General features: G+C 36.1%; 2 protein-coding genes across 3 annotated transcripts in view; both read left to right on the forward strand.

The window, feature by feature from the left end:
* LOC127841132 (uncharacterized) overlaps positions 1 to 16,279 on the forward strand; it is a 322,925-nt gene extending 306,646 nt beyond the window's left edge. The window contains exons 4-5 of one of the 2 annotated variants that reach the window (XM_052369719.1): positions 11,953 to 12,844; positions 14,811 to 16,279. The gene's annotated coding sequence lies outside the window, so the exon portion shown is untranslated. The remainder of the gene's footprint in view (positions 1 to 11,952; positions 12,845 to 14,810) is intronic. The other variant, XM_052369739.1, reaches the window with a different exon arrangement.
* A 1,201-nt stretch (positions 16,280 to 17,480) lies between these two features.
* On the forward strand, positions 17,481 to 19,379 carry LOC127837935 (putative nuclease HARBI1). The gene is made up of 2 exons (XM_052365425.1): positions 17,481 to 17,732; positions 18,368 to 19,379. The coding sequence occupies exons 1-2, from the start codon at positions 17,569 to 17,571 to the stop codon at positions 19,377 to 19,379; spliced, it is 1,176 nt and encodes a 391-aa protein (XP_052221385.1). The 5' UTR covers positions 17,481 to 17,568.
* Positions 19,380 to 20,670: the final 1,291 nt, after the last annotated feature.

The following is a 20,670-nucleotide window of genomic DNA, read 5'->3' on the forward strand; positions in this document are numbered from 1 at the left end:
GTATGTCAGTATGTGTGTATGTCAGTCTGTCGTCCGTCCGAAAAAAAAACTTTAACGTTGGCCATAACTTTTTCACTATTGAAGATAGCAACTTGATAATTGGCATGCATGTTTATCTCATGGAGCTGAACATTTTGAGTGGTAAAAGGTGAAGGTCAAGGTCATCCTTCAAGGTCAAATGTCAAATATATGGCATCTGTCCGTCTGAAAACTTTAACATTGGCCATAACTTTTTCAATATTGAAGATAGCAACTTGATATTTGGCATGCATGTGCATCTAACAGAGCTACACATTTTGAGGGGTGAAAGGTGAAGGTGAAGGTCATCCTTCAAGGTCAAATGTCAAGATTATGGCGTCTGTCCGTCCGTCCAAAAACTTTAACATTGGCCATAACTTTTTCACTATTGAAGATAGCAACTTGATATTTGGCATGCATGTGTATCTCATGGAGCTGAACATTTTGAGTGGTGAAAGGTGAAGGTCAAGGTCATCCTTCAAGGTCAAATGTCAAATATATGGCGTCTGTCCGTCCGAAAACTTTAACATTGGCCATAACTTGTTCAATATTGAAGATAGCAACTTGATATTTGGCATGCATGTGTATCTCATGAAGCTGCACATTTTAAGTGGTGGAAGTTTAAGGTCAAGGTCATCCTTCAAGGTCAAAAGTTATCAAAAAAAAAAAAAATTCAAAGCGGCATTCTCATGAAGCTGCACATTTCGAGTGGTGGAAGTTCAAGGTCAAGGTCATCCTTCAAGGTCAAAGGTTAATTTTTTTAAAGCGGCGTTCTCATGAAGCTGCACATTTTGAGTGGTGAAAGTTCAAAGTCAAGGTCATCCTTCAAGGTCAAAGGTAAAAAAAAAATATAAAAAATTTCAAAGCGGCGCAATAGGGGGCATTGTGTTTCTGACGAACACATCTCTTGTTAAAAAATTGCTTTTTTTGTGTGTCCGGAGCCATATCTTGTGTCCAGAAGTATAATGGCGTGGGATATCAATTCAACGAATTTGCTTATATAACATGTACTTTTTTTAATAAAACTGAAATATCTCTAATTGCGTAAAAATAATTAATAACCTTCATATACCATTAAATTAAACCACACACTACCAATAAAATGGAGTACACAAGTAAAATTTTAAGAAATTTATTTTTCTAATTTTTTCTGTCACCCAAAAAACGCTCGGCTGTTTTCGGAGAAAACCTGAGGTATTGTCATAGCCAGCTCGTTGTTTTAGTGTCGTCGTCGTTGTTGTGTCGTCCGCCTGCGTTGTGCTAAAACCTTGATATTTTCCTCTAACATCAAAGTGCTTCCACCTGCAACTTTGAAACTTCATATGTAGATGCACCTTGATGAGTTTTACACGCCACACCCATTTTTGGGTCACAAGGTCAAAGATCAAGGTCACTGTGACCTCTAAAAAAAAAAACCAATTCTGACAAGCTTTCGCAGCCGGGCGTGGCACCGGTTATGCGGTGCTCTTGTTTTAATATTGTTTTAATATCGTAACCACATAAATGGATTTTTTTTTTAATGTCTAATAGAATTCTGCGAAACTGCTCAAATATGTTCATCTACATATTGTCATCATAAAACACAAATAAAAAAAGGGGGTTACCACACTTTTAACAGAGATTTTTTGTTTTAACTATCCCTACCGTCTAAGTCAAATTTCATAAAATCCAGCAATTAGGCAAAACCCAAGTACCGGTACATAGATTGTTATAAATATGCATAAACATAAGAAAGTGTTTACAATCTTAACTGGGATCACAACAGCTTACCAAAAAACATTAATAAAAAACAATATTTAATCACAAACATAATACCATACAGTATCAAACTCGACCTTATTAATAAGTTACTTATACTTGTTCACAGATTATGGCATGTTTTGAAGTTTGTGATTAAATGCTTTAAATTGATAAATGTAAACTACAGGACTGAAGAGCTCCAGTATAAAACAAGAATGAAATTAAAGAAATAAAAAAGTTTTTAAAAAGTTAACCCCACCTGGGATTGAAGTTGAACCACTGACAATTGTATTATGAACATTTCTGATGATACACAAATATTGAGTTGTGATAATAGCATCATCGGTGTTGCTATAAATATATCCTCGGTTAAATAAACTGCAGCAACCCCCTTAATACTTTTTATGCTCCCCCAAAAAAATTTGGGGGATCATATAGTTGCCGCTTCGTCTGTCCGTCCGTCTGTGTGTCCGTCCGTGCACAATTTTTGTCCGGGCTATTTCTCAGCAACTAATGACCGGAATTTAATGAGACTTTATGGGAAGCTTTACTACCAAGAGGAGATGTGCATATTATCAGCAGGTTCTGGTCGGATGATTTTTCACAGAGCTTTGGCCCTTTGAAATTTTCCATTAACTGTACATATAGTGCAATTCTTGTCCGGGCTATTTCTCAGCAACTAATGATTGGAATTCAATAAAACTTTATGGGAAGCTTCACTACCAAGAGAAGATGTGCATATTATCAGCGGGTTCTAGTCGAATGATTTTTCACAGAGGTATGGCCCTTTGAAATTTTCCATCAACTGTACATATAGTGCAATTCTTGTCCGAGCTATTTCTCAGCAACTAATGACCAGAATTCAATGAAACTTTATGGGAAGCTTCACTACCAAGAGGAGATGTGCATATTATCAGCAGGTTCTGGTCGGATGATTTTTCACAGAGTTATGGCCCTTTGAAATTTTATATAAAAAAATTCTTGTTCCCCCAACTACTGTGCCCTCAAGACGTTTCCTTTTATCTGAAAATATAGTGCAATATTGTGACCAAAAAAAACTTAGGGACCATCACCCGTCTCCGATGGTTTCTTGTTATAAAATATAATCGGAAAATTATAATTAGATTGAAATAAAGGCAATAAATCAATGTACAATAATTGTATCGTGATTTACTCTTCTTTTTCTGCTTTGAAATGAATACAATTTCACAGCTTTGCTAACTCTTGCCTGAAATGATAGAACCATAAAGTAAAAACATAAACATTTTGCTTCCTTAATAAGACGAAACTGTTTCAAATGCTGTAGGATGAATCCATTGTTTTCTACCGGTACACATAGTTATATACCCAATTGTGCAAACGTAATGGTCCATTGCCCTCAGGCATCAATCTGCCAAGTTTTATGACCTCAATCCGGTTGTGAAAATCCATGATCCAAGTGTCACATGATAAGCGAAAACAAGGCCGCAGTCTATAGAATAGCGCTGTAAAATATACTGTCCAAACAATTTGGAGACATTTACTATGGACGAAAACCCGAATGTCCGAAAATAAAGAGTCACGAATAAATAATTATTTTTGCTAAAAAGAGGGTGTCCGAAAACTTAGAGTGTCCGTACAATTAAAGTAATTATGGTATATGATTGGAATATATTCCATCTAATACCATGGTCGTAAAGAGCCCGTTTGCGAGGAGGTGTTAAGTTTTTGGTGTCTATACAATGTTGTTGTTTTATGCCCCCGGTAGGGTGGCATATAGCAGTTGAACTGTCCGTCAGTCTGTGCGTCCGTCCGAAAACTTTAACATTGGCTGTAACTTTTGCATTATTGAAGATAGCAACTTGATATTTTCCATGGATGTGTATCTCATGGAGCTGCACATTTTGAGTGGTGAAAGGTCAAGGTCAATCTTCATGTTCAAAGGTCAAACAAAATCCAAGGGAAGTAATACGCTTTAAAGGGAGATAATTTATATTTATCATTTGGCAGGTACAGATCATTTTCACAAGGGAAGTAGTATTTTTTAAATGGATATAATAATATATAAAAAATTAAATCAAAGAGGCACAGTAGGGAGAATTTGTTTCTGACAAAAACATCTCTTGTTTGTCAAATTGTGGGTCCAAAATTTGCCCCATTCCCAATCTTAAACCTTTGTAATTTTCCAAAATGACTGCCTTATATTTCCAATTGAAGACAAAGAAAAAGAAATTAATCACAATCCAAAGTTCATCTCCCTATCCAGCTGTATAACTTGAATGTTTTGAAATAAAATATTGAACACACCAATGTCACATTTTTTGAGTCCGTATATTACATCATGAAGGACATTTTAGCTTACACTTACAAGAGAGAGAACTGTAGATCTGCACCAGCAGTGAGTTTTTGCTGTTTAGTTGCTTTTTAATTAATTTAGCTAACACTAACAAGGGAGAGAACTAAAAATCTGCACCAGCAGTGAGTTTTTTCACCAGGTTTTCCGAAGGAAAAAACTGGTAATTAGATTGGTGAATGTCAGCGGGCTGGCGGGCGGGCGGAACAAGCTTGTCCGGGCCATAATTTTGTCATTCATTGTGAGATTTTAAAATCATTTGGCACATTTGTTCACCATCATTAGATAGTGTGTGGCACGCAAGAATTACGTCGATATCTCCAAGGTCAAGGTCACACTTCTAGTTCAAAGGCCAAAAATGGCCATAAATGAGCTTGTCCAGGCCATAACTATTTCATTCATTTTGAGATTTTAAATTCATTTGGCACATTTGTTCACCATCATTGGACGGTGTGTCACACAAAAGAATTTATTCAATATCTCCAAGGTCAAGGTCGCCACGACTAAAAATAGATTTATTTTGAAACAAAGGGGGTTAATTTTAAACAATCAGTTCAGTTTGACTTGTCTCCCTTTATCCGACTTTTTTTTATCCCCGCCGAAAAAAAATTCGGAGGAGATATAGTAATTGTTCCTGTCCGTCCGGCTGAAACTTTGTCCGGAGCATAACTCCAAATCTATTCAATGGATTTACTTTAAACTTAGAATATAAACAGATGGCAACTAGGAGAAGTGCAGTGACCAAGAACCATAACTCTATCTACCTTAATTTTTGAATTATATCCCCTTTTATTTAACTTTAAAGTAAATTTTTGTCCGGAGCATAACTCTAAATATACTGAAGGGATTTACTTGAAACTTGAAATATAAACAGATGGCAATTAGGAGAAGTGCAGTGACCAAGAACCACAACTATATCTACCTTAGTTTTTGAATTATCTCCCCTTTTATATGATTTTAATGTAAATTTTTGTCCGGAGCATTATTCTAAATGTACTGAAGGGATTTACTTGAAACTTGAAATATAAACAGATGGCAACTAGGAGAAGTGCAGTGACCAAGAACCACAACTCTATCTACCTTAGTTTTTGAATTATCTCCCCTTTTATATAATTTTAAAGTACATTTTTGTCTGGAGCATAACTCTAAATCTACTGAAGGGATTTACTTGAAACTTGAAATATAAACAGATGGCAAGAAGGAAAAGTGCAGTTAATAAGAACAGGGACCTATACAAACAAAGGGATTAGCAACCTCACGATATCCCGTTACAGCACGCGAAATAAACTGGTGCGCGAGATTTGATAATCTCAATCAATTGGTCTCTGTGTAGCGATAATGCGGCTACATGATATCCATCGCAAGGGATTTCCTTATTGAGCGGGTTACGTTTTTTCGGATTCAAATTATATTATGTTAAATAAACAAGTACCTATTTGTTTAAGTGTTGCATTGTTGATCTCAAAATCAATCAAATTAGTCAAATTATTACGCAGTATGTCGAACAGGGACCCAATTATCGGACCCTTTGATGAATATTAATTGCCGGTTGTCTCGCCAGGGTAAAATTGCTGTTGTTTATTGTTTGTGCATGTACAAAAGACCGGTCTTTTAATATAATTAAAATGTTACCATGTTTTGTTTAAAATAGCAACATTATCAAGACATGTTAAGTGCAATCAACTCAAAATGTATAATTGTTCTTTTAAACTCGGAAAGTTTCACATGTCATTTTAATCTTCATCAACAGAGTCGCTCAGAACCTGTGCAGCTAATCTGACCTTCATGTAGTTGAAGTTAAGCAGATCGATTCATTGGATTGCGAGCGATCTAGCTCATGTATGGTGATAGTTGTTTCGCAATATTCGACTTTTGTTGTTTAATAAACAGATACATATTTGTTCAATTCTGCCTTGTGTGTCTTGTAAATAAAAAATTAGTAATATTAACACGCAGTATGCTACACGGAACCCAATTACCGGATGCGTTGACGAGTAACAATACCATTTGTTTCTCAGGGTTTCAATTGCCATTGTATATCGCACATATGTGCTTATAGCAAAGACCGGTCTTTTAATTAATTAAAAATGTTACCCTGCTGTGTGAAAAATATCAACATTATCAACGCGTGTCAATTGCGTACAATTTAAAATGTATATTTGTTCTTTATCATCCGAGACAATGAAGGTTCGCATGCCATTATATTATTCTGTTGGACTCGTTTTGAACATGATATCCATAGTAGTACTGAAAGTCTTTTCGTGATTTCGTGTTCAAGTATTGAATAAAAATCAGCAGAATTTGAAGGCAAGGCAATTCATAAAAGTTGTTTATGTTTTATTTCTCAGTATAAATCAGTAATCACTGATACATACACATTAGTACATGCATGATAGGTAATCTTGGTATTATTTAATTTTAAGAGTATGTGTAACAATACATTCATGTTACTAGGTGTAATGAGCATTCAGTTAGAGAAAATATTTTAAAATAGCATGTGAAAAAATCACATGTTTGAAAAAGATTTTGCACAAGTAACTATTTGCAATGTGAAATAGAACTTAATAATAAGGCTAACAATGTTCTATTTATTATTTCAACAACAAAAGACTGAAGTTCCTCCAGACATGGTGATGCAGAAGATTTATTCAAAGCCTTCAGCAATACACAAAAAGCTTATTAAAATTAAATACCAATTTATCTTGTTTTAACAAGTTTGAACAATTTATATTTATAATGAGTTCTGGGAACAGAATTTTGATTAACATGATCAAAGATCTAACAGTCACGTTTGAGTTTAGCAGAGATATTCACTGTTGGAATGTGTTCATTTATGAAAAAATGCAACAGTTTAATTTTATCCGTTGAATATTTGAAACTAATTAAGATTGAATTTTCATTTGTCTTAGGCAAGTCTGAATGCTTGTGAAGTTTGTTGTCGCCACTGCTTTATCTAGTAGACATGAATATAGTAGCATCATCTTAGTGCTAGGATGGTCAAGGTACGTCTCAGGAAAAGAAAGTAATCAAATTTCAGTGTTGAATCAGTATCAGTATCCTTGGCATAGCTGTGATCACCCATGTATGTCAGCACTATTTAAAGTCCACAATGTTTATCAACCATTAACAGTTCTTAATGTGGAAATGACCTGGGTTTGTACGCCCAAGTTTAGCTGGCGTCATGACTTTTTCTTTTGCGGGTTCAAACTTTTCGTCTAAAGAGCAAGAGACCCTCCTTTGCTTCTTTTCAGCGCACTGAAAATATAAAAAAATATTAATTTAAAACAGAAGTATGGAAATATGCTCATTGGACCGTACACAATTATACACAGGAAAAATTAACAACATGATTAATGTAGGGCTAGTATTGACTGATCCTTTCGAAAAAAGCTGCGACATATGTTGATCAAATTAATAGTGGTTACAAAATTTAAAAAATGACAAAAATTGTATTGTTTTTGAGCTAATACAAATTAGAAATTTGTATTAAAAAAATGCAAATTAAATTTGCACCACACAATGCATTGAAATGTTATGTTTGTAAAGATACCACCATGATAAATATAGGGCTAATATTGACTGAGCCTTTCGAAGAGAGCCACGACATATGCTGATCAAATTGATAGTGATTACAAAATATAAAAAAAACACTAAAATTGTATTGTTTATGTGCTCATTCAAAATCATGAATTTGCAAATAATACAAATAAAATTTGCACCACACAATGCATTGAAATGTAGCGTTTGTGGAGATACCAACAAGATTAATATAGGGATAGTATTGACTGAGCCTTTCGAAAAAAGCTGCGACATACGTTGATAACACTCAGATAGTGATTACAAAATAAAAAAATGACTAAAATTCTATAATCTTTGAGCGATTATAAAATAATGGTTTTGCAAATAATGTACATTAAGTTTTCACCACACAATGCATTGAAATGTAACGTTTCTAAGAATACCAACATGAATAGTGTAGAGTTGTATTTGAAAAAAGCCACGACATATGTTTATCGGCTTATGGAAGTGTAAACAATGATAAGCATGATTTGGTGAAACTACCCACCGTTGTTTTTATTAGTAAATACAAAGCATGGTCGAAAACAAATAAAACAATAAGATGTCTCAAATTCAACAAACCTTTGCAAAGAATACTTCTTTGTTGGCAACACTTGGCTAATTTGTAATCTTAATCTGACTTGATCGCTTTGTCAAGGTCTCTCTGTCAATGGCGGCTGTGAAAATTTGCCTCGTGGCGCGAAGTCTCGTTGGGTCGCAAGTCTCGTTTCCGTTTTGCGTAACAACGCGTTAGCTTGTTTTTTCGCTTCATTTGAGTTTCGCATCCCTTTGTTTGTATAGGTCCCTGCTAAGAACCATAACTCTATCTACCTTAGTTTTTGAATTATCTCCCCTTTTTTATAACTTTAATGTAAATTTGTCCGGAGCATAACTCTAAATGTACTAAAGGGATTTACTTGAAACTTGAAATATAAACATATGGCAACTAGGAGAAGTGCAGTGACCAAGAACCATAACTCTGTCTGCCTTAGTTTTTTAATTATCTCCCCTTTTATATAATTATGCCCCCCTTCGAAGAAGAGGGGGTATATTCCATTGCACATGTCGGTTGGTCGGTCTGTCGGTCGGTCCGTCCACCAGGTGGTTTCCGCATGATTACTCAAGAACGCTTGGGGCTAGGATCATGAAACTTCATAGGTACATTGATCATGACTTGCAGATGACCCCTTTTGATTTTGAGGTCACTAGGTCAAAGGTCATGGTGACCCGAAATAGTAAAATAGTTTTCAGATGATAACTCAAGAACGCATACGCCTAGGATCATGAAACTTCATGGGTAGATTGATCATGACTCGCAGATGACCCCTATTGATTTTGAGGTCACTAGGTCAAAGGTCAAGGTCACGGTGACCCGAAATAGTAAAATGGTCTTCGGATGATAACTCAAGAACGCATATGCCTAGGATCATGAAACTTCATAGGAAGATTGATCATGACTCGCAGATGACCCCTATTGATTTTGAGGTCACAAGGTCAAAGGTCAAAGTCACGGTGACCCGAAATAGTAAAATGATTTTCGGATGATAACTCAAGAACGCTTTTGCCTAGGATCATGACACTTCATAGGTACATTGATCGTGACTCGCAGATGACCCCTATTGATTTTCAGGTCACTAGGTCAAAGGTCAAGGTCACAGTGACAAAAAACGTATTCACACAATGGCTGCCACTACAACGGACAGCCCATATGGGGGGCATGCATGTTTTACAAACAGCCCTTGTTTTAAAGTAAATTTTTGTCCGGAGCATAACTCTAAATATCCCTTTATTTAATTTCAAAGTAAATTTTTGTACGGAGAATAATGAATTATCTCCCTTTATTTGTTTTTACAAATATTATTCTTCTCTCTAAAACAAATGTTGTCATACAAGCAAACACATTTCGGCGGGGATTTGGCACTACTGTGACAAGCTCTTGTTTCAAATTGAAAACCTCGTTTTGTGACAATTGTGTCCCTTGTTGCTCTTAAGTTGCTGTTTAATCAATGTCACTTACAAGGGGGAAGAACTGTCGATCTGTACCAGCATTGAGTTGTTGCACTTAAAAGAGGGGGTAATCACGTGACAAACAAGATGGCGACATCCATGCAGAGGCAGGTATTTTTCGTCGTTTGATACCCTGTTTTACTTGTATTATTTGTTTTATGCCACTCACTTTCCAGCCATTTAAGGAAGACAGTTACTGGCTTTTATTTCATAGTTATATTCGCTCTATATCTCGACTTGACTCGGTGCGAAATTTCTTAGCTGGGTGACCTAATTAGGGCTCCACTAAGAAAAAATGTTGGGAGTTAAGTCGAGATATAAAGCGAATTTAAATACGAAATAAACGCTTATCACCTTTTTACTGATATGGCTGGAAAGTGAGCGTCATTTAAAAAATAAACAGAAGTAATAAAGGGTATAAAACGGCGGAAAATAACCGTCTCAGTATGGACGTCGCCATCTTGACTATAACGTGATTGCCACCTCTGCTTAAGGGTTTTTTATACTCCCCCAAAATTGAGCATATAGTCGCCGCTTTGTCTGTCCGTCAGTGTGTCCGTCCGTCCGTGTACAATTTTTGTCCGGGCTATTTCTCAGCAATTAATGACTGGAATTCAATGAAACTTTATGGGAAGCTTCACTACCAAGAGGAGATGTGCATATTATCAGCCGGTTCTGGTCGGATGATTTTACACAGAGTTATGGCCCTTTGCAATTTTCCATTAACTGTACATATAGTGCAATTCTTGTCCGGGCTATTTCTCAGCAACTAATGACCGGAATTCAATGAAACTTTATGGGAAGCTTGACTACCAAAAGGAGATGTGCATATTATCAGCCAGTTCTGGTCGGATGATTTGTCACAGAGTTATGGCCCTTTGAAATTTTATATTAACTGTACATATAGTGCAATTCTTGTCGGGGCTATTTCTCAGCAACTAATGACTGGAATTCAATCAAACTTTATGGGAAGCTTCACTACTAACAGGAGATGTGCATATTATCAGACAGTTTTCGTCGGATGATTTTTTACAGAGTTGTGGCCCTTTGAAGTTTTCCATTGTACATATAGTGCAATTCTTGTCCGAGCTATTTCTCAGCAACTTATTATGGGAATTCATTGAAACTTTATGGGAAGCTTCACTACCAACAGGAGATGTGCATATTATCAGCCGGTTGTAGTCGGATGATTTTTCACAGAGTTATGGCCCTTTGAAATTTTCTATAAACTGTACATAGTTCAATTCTTGTCCGGGCTATTTCTCCCCAACTATTGACTGGAATACAATGAAGCTTTATGGGAAGCTTAACTACCTTGAGGAGATGCCCATGTTATTAATGGGTTCTGGTTCGATGATTTATTTAGAGAGTTATGGCCCTTTGAAAATTTTAAGTTGATAAACCATCCATCGTATTATTTTTCCAAAGTTATGCACCTCAAGATGTTTCCTTTTATCTGAATATATAGTGCAATATTGTGACAAAAAAACAACTTTGGGGAGCATCACCCGTCTCCGACTGTTTCTTGTTTAAATATGTCCTACAACTTTATTACATGTTTATTTACGTTGGAACTGTCGTCTATTTAAAAGATTTTAACAATCAAAGATCTGTAAGCATGGCAAACAATTGTGTGTGTTTTTGCAACTTTGGGAAGACTTTAATATTTAATTGTTGCCCCATTTATTTAAACATATATTAACAGTAAAACATAAGTGAAGGCATTGTAACGTGATTAATATAAGGAGTACAATTAAAAAAATATTAAATTTTTGACAAGATGACTTTTCTTTTGTTTTATTCTGGAATAAAACTTACTATAAAGATAAGCTGTGATGTGGGGAAATAGGGTTTAATGCATGTGAATGGCTTATCATGGACAACACTTTTTTCTTTAAGGTGTTTTTTGTTGAAAAAAGTATCCTCTTTATGAAAATCCAGTATATTCAGAAAGTGTCCCACCTGATAAGCTTATGTGGACACACTTGATGAGCCGCATATTGGCCTATAAAATTACATCAATGAAAATAAAGTAAGGATAATAATTATGAATTTACAGGTTAGTAAAGCATTAGCCAACACTTTTAATGTTTTAATACAAAATGGTTTTATTGTATTAACGTTGATACTATTTTTGACAAAGAACCAATAAAATGCCATATTAGAAATTCCTGAGAATGAAGTTTTGCTGTTTAAAACCTTCACATCCAATCAAGAGGCATAGTTAGTTATAGATTGTAATATAAACATTTCTTACAAGTTCATATCACCCACTGTGTTGTTGTTGTTGTTTTCAGGAGAGCACCAGCATTGATATCGAGTTTGCCCAGCAAGAGCACCAGTCCGGCCTGCAAGGAGCACCAGTCCAGGATGACCTTTCTCCTCCCCTGACCCTTAACCCCCATCCCTTGACCTCCGGCCTAAAAGGGTCAGCATCATTGAGCAGTTCCGTTCTGCAGGAAATTCTGAGCACAAAGAGTTTTCACGCGCTTTTCTAAACAACAGCAATGTACGCGTCGAGTTTTTCACACTTGAGCCTGAGAAGGTTTGTTAAGCTCAATGCCAGAGTTAGATGAGTGTTATAGATACCAGGAGGTAAAGCAGTAGCTATGGTAACGCTAACAGTCAGTTCTTGCTGTTGAACATTACAACGAATATCACGAAGAATAAAATATTTAATAATTTGTTCCATTCATTATTGGACAAACATAAATTCAGCAAGGAACAGGAGAAAGTCAAGGAACAATCAAAGTGCTTTGTTTCTACTGTCCAAAGTTTGGACAGTAACAGCGTTATGGACTGTCCCGATTTGTCCTCTCAGACGTCCAAACTGACCAAAGAGAACAATCTTTTGACGCTTTTGCTGACAAAGAAAGGCAGTAATACCTTGGTTGTAAACAGCCAGAGCACGATACATCCATGGGGTGTGCCTCAGACGTGAATTCCGCCAAATATTGGACACAAGGTGCTAAAAGTGAACACTTCTGGTTTTGTTATGAGCACTTAGCACTCTAAGCCAGAAGGGCCTTGCATTGAATTTGCGAAAGAGAAAGCTTTGAAAAATGACAGCAGTTTTGCTGTATGGTCCAGTACGCTCTTCAACTCTCAACCCGACATTTATCATAACTCAAACACGGCCCTTAGCATATCAGCGAGGCTAGCATGTCATCTCAGCTTCTTGAGCTTCAGGTGAGACCTAACAGTGTTATTTATTTTGTCAAAGTTGGGTCCGAAATTAAGCCCCATTCCTAACCTCAAAAAAGTCTATATTTTCCATAATAACAGGCTAAAATTCTCAATTCAAGGTTTGCCAGGAAAAAAAAATGTTCTAATAGGTTGCAACATCGAGTTCATTTCCTTATTAACTTATTTAAGTTGAACCTTAGTGCAATTAATATTTATTACACGTATTCTCAATTTTTAAATATTTGTTAGCATAAAAACAACCCATTTTCCCAGTTTAAATCAAAACAGCACAATTTCCCCAAAATTGGCCCAATTTCAGAAATGGTCAAAATAAACTCTGCACAGAGCTAGCCTCTAGTTGTAGCACATTTTATAGTATTTTATAAGAATAAATGGCTTAATTTGCTAAGTTTACTAAGTTTTATTACTATTTTGAAGTTGTTGGTGTTATAAAAATTGTTTATTTAACATATAATTGGATATGATTATTTTAAATTAGAGCCCAGATGTTTGCAACAATAGCACTATATTGCTTAAAGGAGTGAAACTTTAAATCTAAGGTCTGTCATACAAAAACGGTGCCAAATTAAGACGAAAGTAACTAATATTCATTCAATATCACATATAGTACAGTGAATATGTTAAACCAGAATAGGCTATAATTACTAGTATAATTGACCGTTGTAGCAAGATAGAGAGTCGTAGACTGAATTCATCAAAGACGTTCATCTGTATTTCTGTCTAATCCATAGGCAAAATGTGTGTGATCAAGTACTTATACACTTACAGTATTCAACTCACATCTATTGTTTCTTATGATATGTCATCCAGTCGTATTGTCTCTATTTTAAAATTGTTAAGTCTCACATTTAAAGTTGTTTAGTCTCACGTATTAAGATTTATACTGGCATATTTAAATGTGTACAGTCTCACATTTTAAGTTATATAGTGTCCTATTTATTTGGTATTGTCTCAAATTTAAAGTTGCTGAGTATCACATTAAAAATTATCAAGTCTTACATTTAAAGTTGATTATTCACACATGTAACATTTTAAGTTGTATAATTGCAAATTTAAAGGTGTACAGTCTCACACTTTACATTGCTTAAGTTACGCCTGTTGTTTGTTTTTATGCTCCCCCAAAATTTATTTTGGGGAGAGCATATAGTCGCCGCTTTGTCTGTCCGTGTGTGCGTCTGTCTGTCTGTCAGTCCGTGCACAATTTTTGTCCAGGCTATTTCTCAGCAACAAATGACCGGAATTCAATGAAACTTTATTGGAAGCTTCACTGCCAAGAGATGTGCATATTATCAGGGGGTTCTGGTCGGATGATTTTTCACAGAGTTAAGGCCCTTTGAAATTTTTGAAATTTTCCATTAACTGTTCATATAGTGCAATTCTTTTCCTGGCTATTTCTGAGCAACTAATGACCGGAATGCAATGAAACTTTATGGGAAGCTTCACTACCAAGAGGAGATGTGCTTATTTTCGGGGGGTTTGGTTGGATGATTTTTTACAGAGTTATGGCCCTTTAAAATTTTCTATAAAAAAATCTTGTCCCCCCAACTACTGTGCCCTCAAGACGTTTCCTTTTATCTGAATATATAGTGCAATATTGTGACAAAAAAAAACTTTGGGAAGCATCACCCGTCTCCGACGGTTTCTTGTTTTAAGATAAGTATTACACCTTGCTACAAACTGTACTTTACCTTGTATTTTTCACGGTTTAAAACCCCAAAATTTTCAAGATGGTGCGCTTAAAATTAATTTTAATTTCAAGTTGGTGCTAGTAACACCTGCTATTCTGAGTTGTAATTGGTAAAAAAATGATTGCGATATTCTAAATATCATTTATAGAGGCAAGGTTTGGCATTAAAAAAAGAAGGTGTGTAAAGTAAGTTGGTGCAAGGCATATTCATTTGTCATTACAAAAATGTGGTTTTAGTTTTGCTTTTCTTTTCCTTTTAAGCAAACATTATAAGCCAATATGCAACAAGAAAAACGTTGTTGAAGCAAATGTTGATGGCAATTGCGACCCCCCTCTCGCACAATTACTACAACTTGCTCAAGAAATTCAGCACAAAGACGTCTTGCCTATGAAAACTGGCTCACAAGGCGGCTTCATCACCACTTCCACTTGGTGAGTTCGACTTTGGTCCCGGTGTCGATTTCGCATAGCAAGAATTTGATGCTGGGAATGGGAAAATTGTTCCTGACAAGTCGCTCAAATAGAAACCATCAGATAGACTAGGTGTTGCGTGAATTGTCCGCTAATGATTGACCTCAATATGTTGCTTTCAAATAATGTAAACCTTAGGTGTGAAGAGCAGTATGCGATTGACACCATTCAACAACAATTATTGTCCGGAATTCCCGGTTTTGGAGTGGCGGCATTGGAACTCGCTCCATTTCTGTTCATGATTCGGTCGGAGCAGCAGCAGCAGCAACACGAACAACAAGTAGTATTTGAGTGGTGCTCTGGGATATAGGTCTTAATGTTTGTGCTTAAAGTGTCATCCCAGATTAGCCTGTGCAGACTGCACATACAGTAAGTCCTATTAAAGTGTCATCCCAGATAGGCCTGTGCAGACTGCACATACACTAAGTCCTATTAAAGTGTCATCCCATATTAGCCTGTGCAGACTGCACATACAGTAAGTCCTATTTAAGTGTCATCCCAGATAAGCCTGTGCAGACTGCACATACAGTAAGTCCTATTTAAGTGTCATCCCAGATTAGCCTGTGCAGACAGCACATACAATAAGTCCTAATAAAGTGTCAACCCAGATTAGCCTGTGCAGACTGCACATACAGTCAGTCCTATTAAAGTGTCATCCCAGATTAGCCTGTGCAGACTGCACATACAGTAAGTCCTATTAAAGTGTCATCCCAGATTAGCCTGTGCACACTGCACATACAGTAAGTCCTATTAAAGTGTCATCCCAGATTAGCCTGTGCAGACTGCACATACAGTAAGGACTATTAAAGTGTCATCCCAGATTAGCCTGTGCAGACTGCACATACAGTAAGTCCTATTAAAGTGTCATCCCAGATTAGTCTGTGCAGACTGCACATACAGTAAGTCCTATTATTAAAAGTGCAGTGTTATGCCGTGAATCTTTACTGTTGGCGACAGGGACCCTTTAGGGTTAAAAAAGTGGGGACAAAAAGGAAAAATTCTGGGGACACAGACATATATTTGTAGCAGAATTAAATGTTCAGAAACTAATTACCTTTTACTTGCACTCTTAAATTTGCTTGATTTCTTCTTACAGCCAGTCCACAGGATGTAACATGCTAATTCAAACTTGAACATTTTAAAAACTTTTTAAAACTGTCAACAATTGTCAACATATTTACAAAACCTTGAACAGATTTATGGTCATTGGAATCAGCATTGCGTGTCAAAGTACTTGTTCGATAAATAGAATTACTGATTGTAAAGGCGTTTTATTTCTTGTGCTTTTGGCACAAACTGCATGTCATTTTGTTGTTGTCAAAGTTTCAAACAGTGACCAGGACAATTTTCGAAGCCAATTTGCTTGGAATGTACGTTTAGGGGCAGACTTTTTTCATGGCTAAACGATGTTGGGACATGGGAAGACTCTTTTGTTTTCTTTGTTTGGTCACTTTCCGCCATTTTGATAGGTGTGGAAATTTCCTTGATATCTGATTGGTTGTTATAATCTCAACTTACCAATGCAATAAGTGTAAAGTAAATTAACCATTGGCTGCAAAATGACGTCACATCCAATGAAATATTCGTTATAGTTACACATTCACTCGATTACTTTACCGTATAACAAATTGAATGGATTAGTTTGTATTCCTAATTCCTGTGCGCCCGCGGACCCATATACAGAAAACGGGTGGGAAAAAATCTTTTATTTCTGCGCCAATGACGCAAGGGCGCATCCACGGCAGAACACTGAAAGTGTCATCCTAGATTAGCCTGTGCAGACTGCACATACAGTAAGTCCTATTAAAGTGTCATCCCAGATTAGCCTGTGCAGACTGCACATACAGTAAGTCCTGTTTTCGCAGAATGAGGTCATATAATTCACTAAAATCAGTCCTTTTTCTGCCTGATTGAGTTCCTTGCATATAATTGGAATTCTGGGTTTTTTAATTTATTAAACTTGGTAAATAAATAGCAAATAACAGTTGATCTGATATCAGTTTTAATCATAGGTCAGTGTATAGTTTTGTCCATTTTCCTGCCGAAATTTAGCCCCTGAACAAAAAAAATATCCTTGCATAAAAAAAATCCGCTTTAATAGAATTGTTCAATTCTATTTGATTTAAGTAAAACAAGTATTTAATGCCTTCAGAACATTTTACAATTATTATCTTCATTTATTTACAACATTTATTTAAATTCCTGTTTTAATTTTGTTTTAAGAGCCGGTTCCTACAGTACTCCATGTAATCATAAATCAATACCCAGCTGCACAACATCCTCTCTGTTCAGCTGGGCCCAGACACACAGGGACATGGGCATGGCAGGAGTGATGGGCTCTTGGCCCAGGACCTTATGGCAAATGTCATAGTGATACACCCCAGGTGTAACAGTTGAACTTACCTGGTCAATTGACTCCCTCTTAAGTTGTTCATTCTATTCTGGTGACATTATGGGCGCATTCGTAACGGATGTTCTGAAGAGATTTCACAGTGTTCTAAGGCACAGCCTTTTCGAACACAGCGGAACAGGAAGTTATTAATTCAAGATGGCCGAAAGTGATAATAATATTGCCAGCTTTATCAGTCTTGCCTTGCAGGACCTTATAGACGAAGATATAGACGATGAAATGGTTTCCCGGAAGCGTAGCAGAAAGCGTGCCACCAATACGACATTTCTTGCTGCAACTTTAATAGGAACTCAGGCAATATTGTATGCGTTCGTGATATGTTTAGTCTAGCTAAAACTTATGTGTAGGATAATGCAATAACGTAGTAGTCAAACTTGCTCAAAGAAACATTCCACTAATAGCAAAGAAGGCCGTTGGTGAATGTCCGCAAAAAATCCTGGATAACGATATCATCCCATATCCCGAATGGTTCTTATTAGCCTGTTTTGTCCTCTTTTATGTCTTAAAGGGGTACCAAGTTATTTTTTAGCATGTTATTGAAATATCTGTTTGTTCAGATTTTCTTGTAACAGAAAGGTGCATATAGGTCACTAAGCTAGCCATTGATTAGAACGTCCTGATATTACACTAATTTTATTATAAAAAGGGAAAATAGTTAGTGGAATAATACCTCTACAGCGGTTTTTTGGTAGCTTAATCACTGATGGAGCATTAACTTGCAGGTTATTGCTCACACAGTGACACTGGGTCAGGTTGCCACAAACTTAACATCAGTGCAGTCTTATTTTTGTATCCAATTAAATCATTTACATTAACATCATTTTCATTGCGAATCATTACACAAATTACAAAGAAACATTGGTGATATTACAGAGGAACCATGTGGTCAATATTTATAAATTTAAAATAAATTTAATAAAATAACTTTTTTTTTCAGGGTAGGTGAAAAAAAGTCTCGAGTGAGGGGCTATGTGGAAGAAGTCGTACCTGCCTATACCGATGAGGACTTCAGAAGAATTTTTAGGATGAATCGAACAACATTTTCCTTCCTTCTGGAGCACTTGGAGACTCTACCAGAACTACAGCCATTGGGTCATGGTAGAAGAGACCCAATCAGCATCCAGAAACAGTTACTTATTACATTGTGGTATGTCGGTGGAACTGATCCTCAGAGAAAAATAGCTGATCGATTTGGAGTGTCTGAATCTACAGCTGTAGTGTGTAGGGACAAAATTATTTCCGCCTTAATAGGAATGAGACAGAACATAATAAGGTGGCCCAATGCCCAGGAATTGCAAACTGAAGAACAGTTATTTCAAAGGCGTAATGGATTTCCTGGAATAGTTGGTGCGATTGATGGGACGCACATACAGATAAAAGCACCGCGAGACCATCCCCAGAGCTATGTCAACAGAAAACACTACCATTCATTACAACTTCAGTGTGTGTGTAGACACAACATGTTGTTTAGTCATGTTTTTACTGGATATCCCGGAAGTGTGCATGATTCAAGAGTACTCCAGTTATCAGATTTATGGGAAAGTTGTCCAGATAAATGTGGTAGAAATTATCACATTCTTGGGGATGGAGGGTATCCTTTGCGAAAGTGGCTGTTGACACCATATCGTGACAATGGACACCTTACCCCCAAGCAAAAAAAATACAACAACTACCATTCAAGTAACAGAGTTGTTATTGAAAGGGCTTTCGCATTATTGAAAGGTCGTTTTAGGAGACTTCACTATCTCGACACTGCATCTATTTCTACGGCAGTGAATATCATAGTGGCATGTTGTGTGTTGCACAATTTCTGCATTTTAGAGTATGATGTACTAGAGGAGAACATTGAACAGGACTTAGAAGGCGATGTTGAGAATGCAAATGTTCATTATGACCAGAATAGAGACGGAATCGATAAGAGAAATGTTATTGCCCGAAATGTGTTGTAATTACTTGTAAACTCAACAGTGTAGTTATTCTGAATACTTACATTAAAGTGACAACACTAATGAAAACAAAAGTATTTTTGTATAAAGAAATAAATTATGCATTGCTGTACTTATTGATATGGGAAAAAAGACACATTTCTCTTTTATGAGGATAATAGTTTCACTTATCATCAATAGTCTTACATACTTTGATCATATTCATTCCTAGCAATATTTTTAGTTCAGCCAAATTTGTTTTTTTATTTTGGTTGCTTTACTCATCGTGTGAGGGCATCTTTAAAAGCAATGTAAGAAAATTTCAATTATGTTTTTGAAGTTTTGCCATTCATTCTACTTATTTCATTTGTATTGTTCTGCATTTTTGTTAGTCTTTATTGCTGATGTGGTGCTTCATGTTTACTATGGACAATTTTTTTTGTCAGACATGTCTGACAAGTTTCATGATGTCTGTGTTTCAAGATAAATGCTGGTACTGATCCAAATGATTGTGTATTTAACTTGTATTGCATTTACAAACAAATGTGCTTCATATACTAGAACTAAAGACAAATTCCTGTAAAATATATTAATTTGAGATTAAAATACTGTAAACAAAATATTAATGCTTGTTGCGTTTTAACCACTTTGTACTAATTAAAGTGTTCAAAACAATGTTTTTCAACGAATGCGTCTAATATTAAATTTGACAAGAAAAATCAAGACCTACAATTTGCAATTTTTTATTGCACTTAACATAATCATTAACACAACAATTGCACTAATAATAAGAGATCAATATTCCAACTGAAACCCAAACATAAAAAACTGTCTGCTGAACAACAGACATTTGGGTATGAAAATTAATTAATTCCCTGCCTAGAGCAACAATTATTCAAATAAATAAAATAACAAGGGCTGTTTGTAGGCACACATGCCCCCAAACAGGCTGTCAGTTGTAGTGTCGGCCATTGTATGTGAATATGTTATGAAATATCCAGAAACCATTCTACTGTTTCTAGTCACTGTGACCTTGACCTTTGACCTAGATGAAGAAAATTAATAGGGTCATCTGTAAGCCATCACCAATGTCCCTATGAACTTTTCAGATCCCAGGCTTATGCGTTAGTTATCATCCAGAAACCATGTTATTGTTTGGAGTCACTGTGACCTTGACCTTTGACCGGAAAATCATTAGGGGTCATCTGTCAGACATGATAAATGAACTTATAAACTTTCCAGATCCCAGGCATAAGCGTTTTTGAGTTATCACCCAGAAACTATTTGGTGGACAGACTGACCGACAGACATACGC

Source organism: Dreissena polymorpha, chromosome 1, assembly GCF_020536995.1.
Source record: "Dreissena polymorpha isolate Duluth1 chromosome 1, UMN_Dpol_1.0, whole genome shotgun sequence".
NCBI classification, from domain to species: Eukaryota; Metazoa; Mollusca; class Bivalvia; order Myida; family Dreissenidae; genus Dreissena; species Dreissena polymorpha.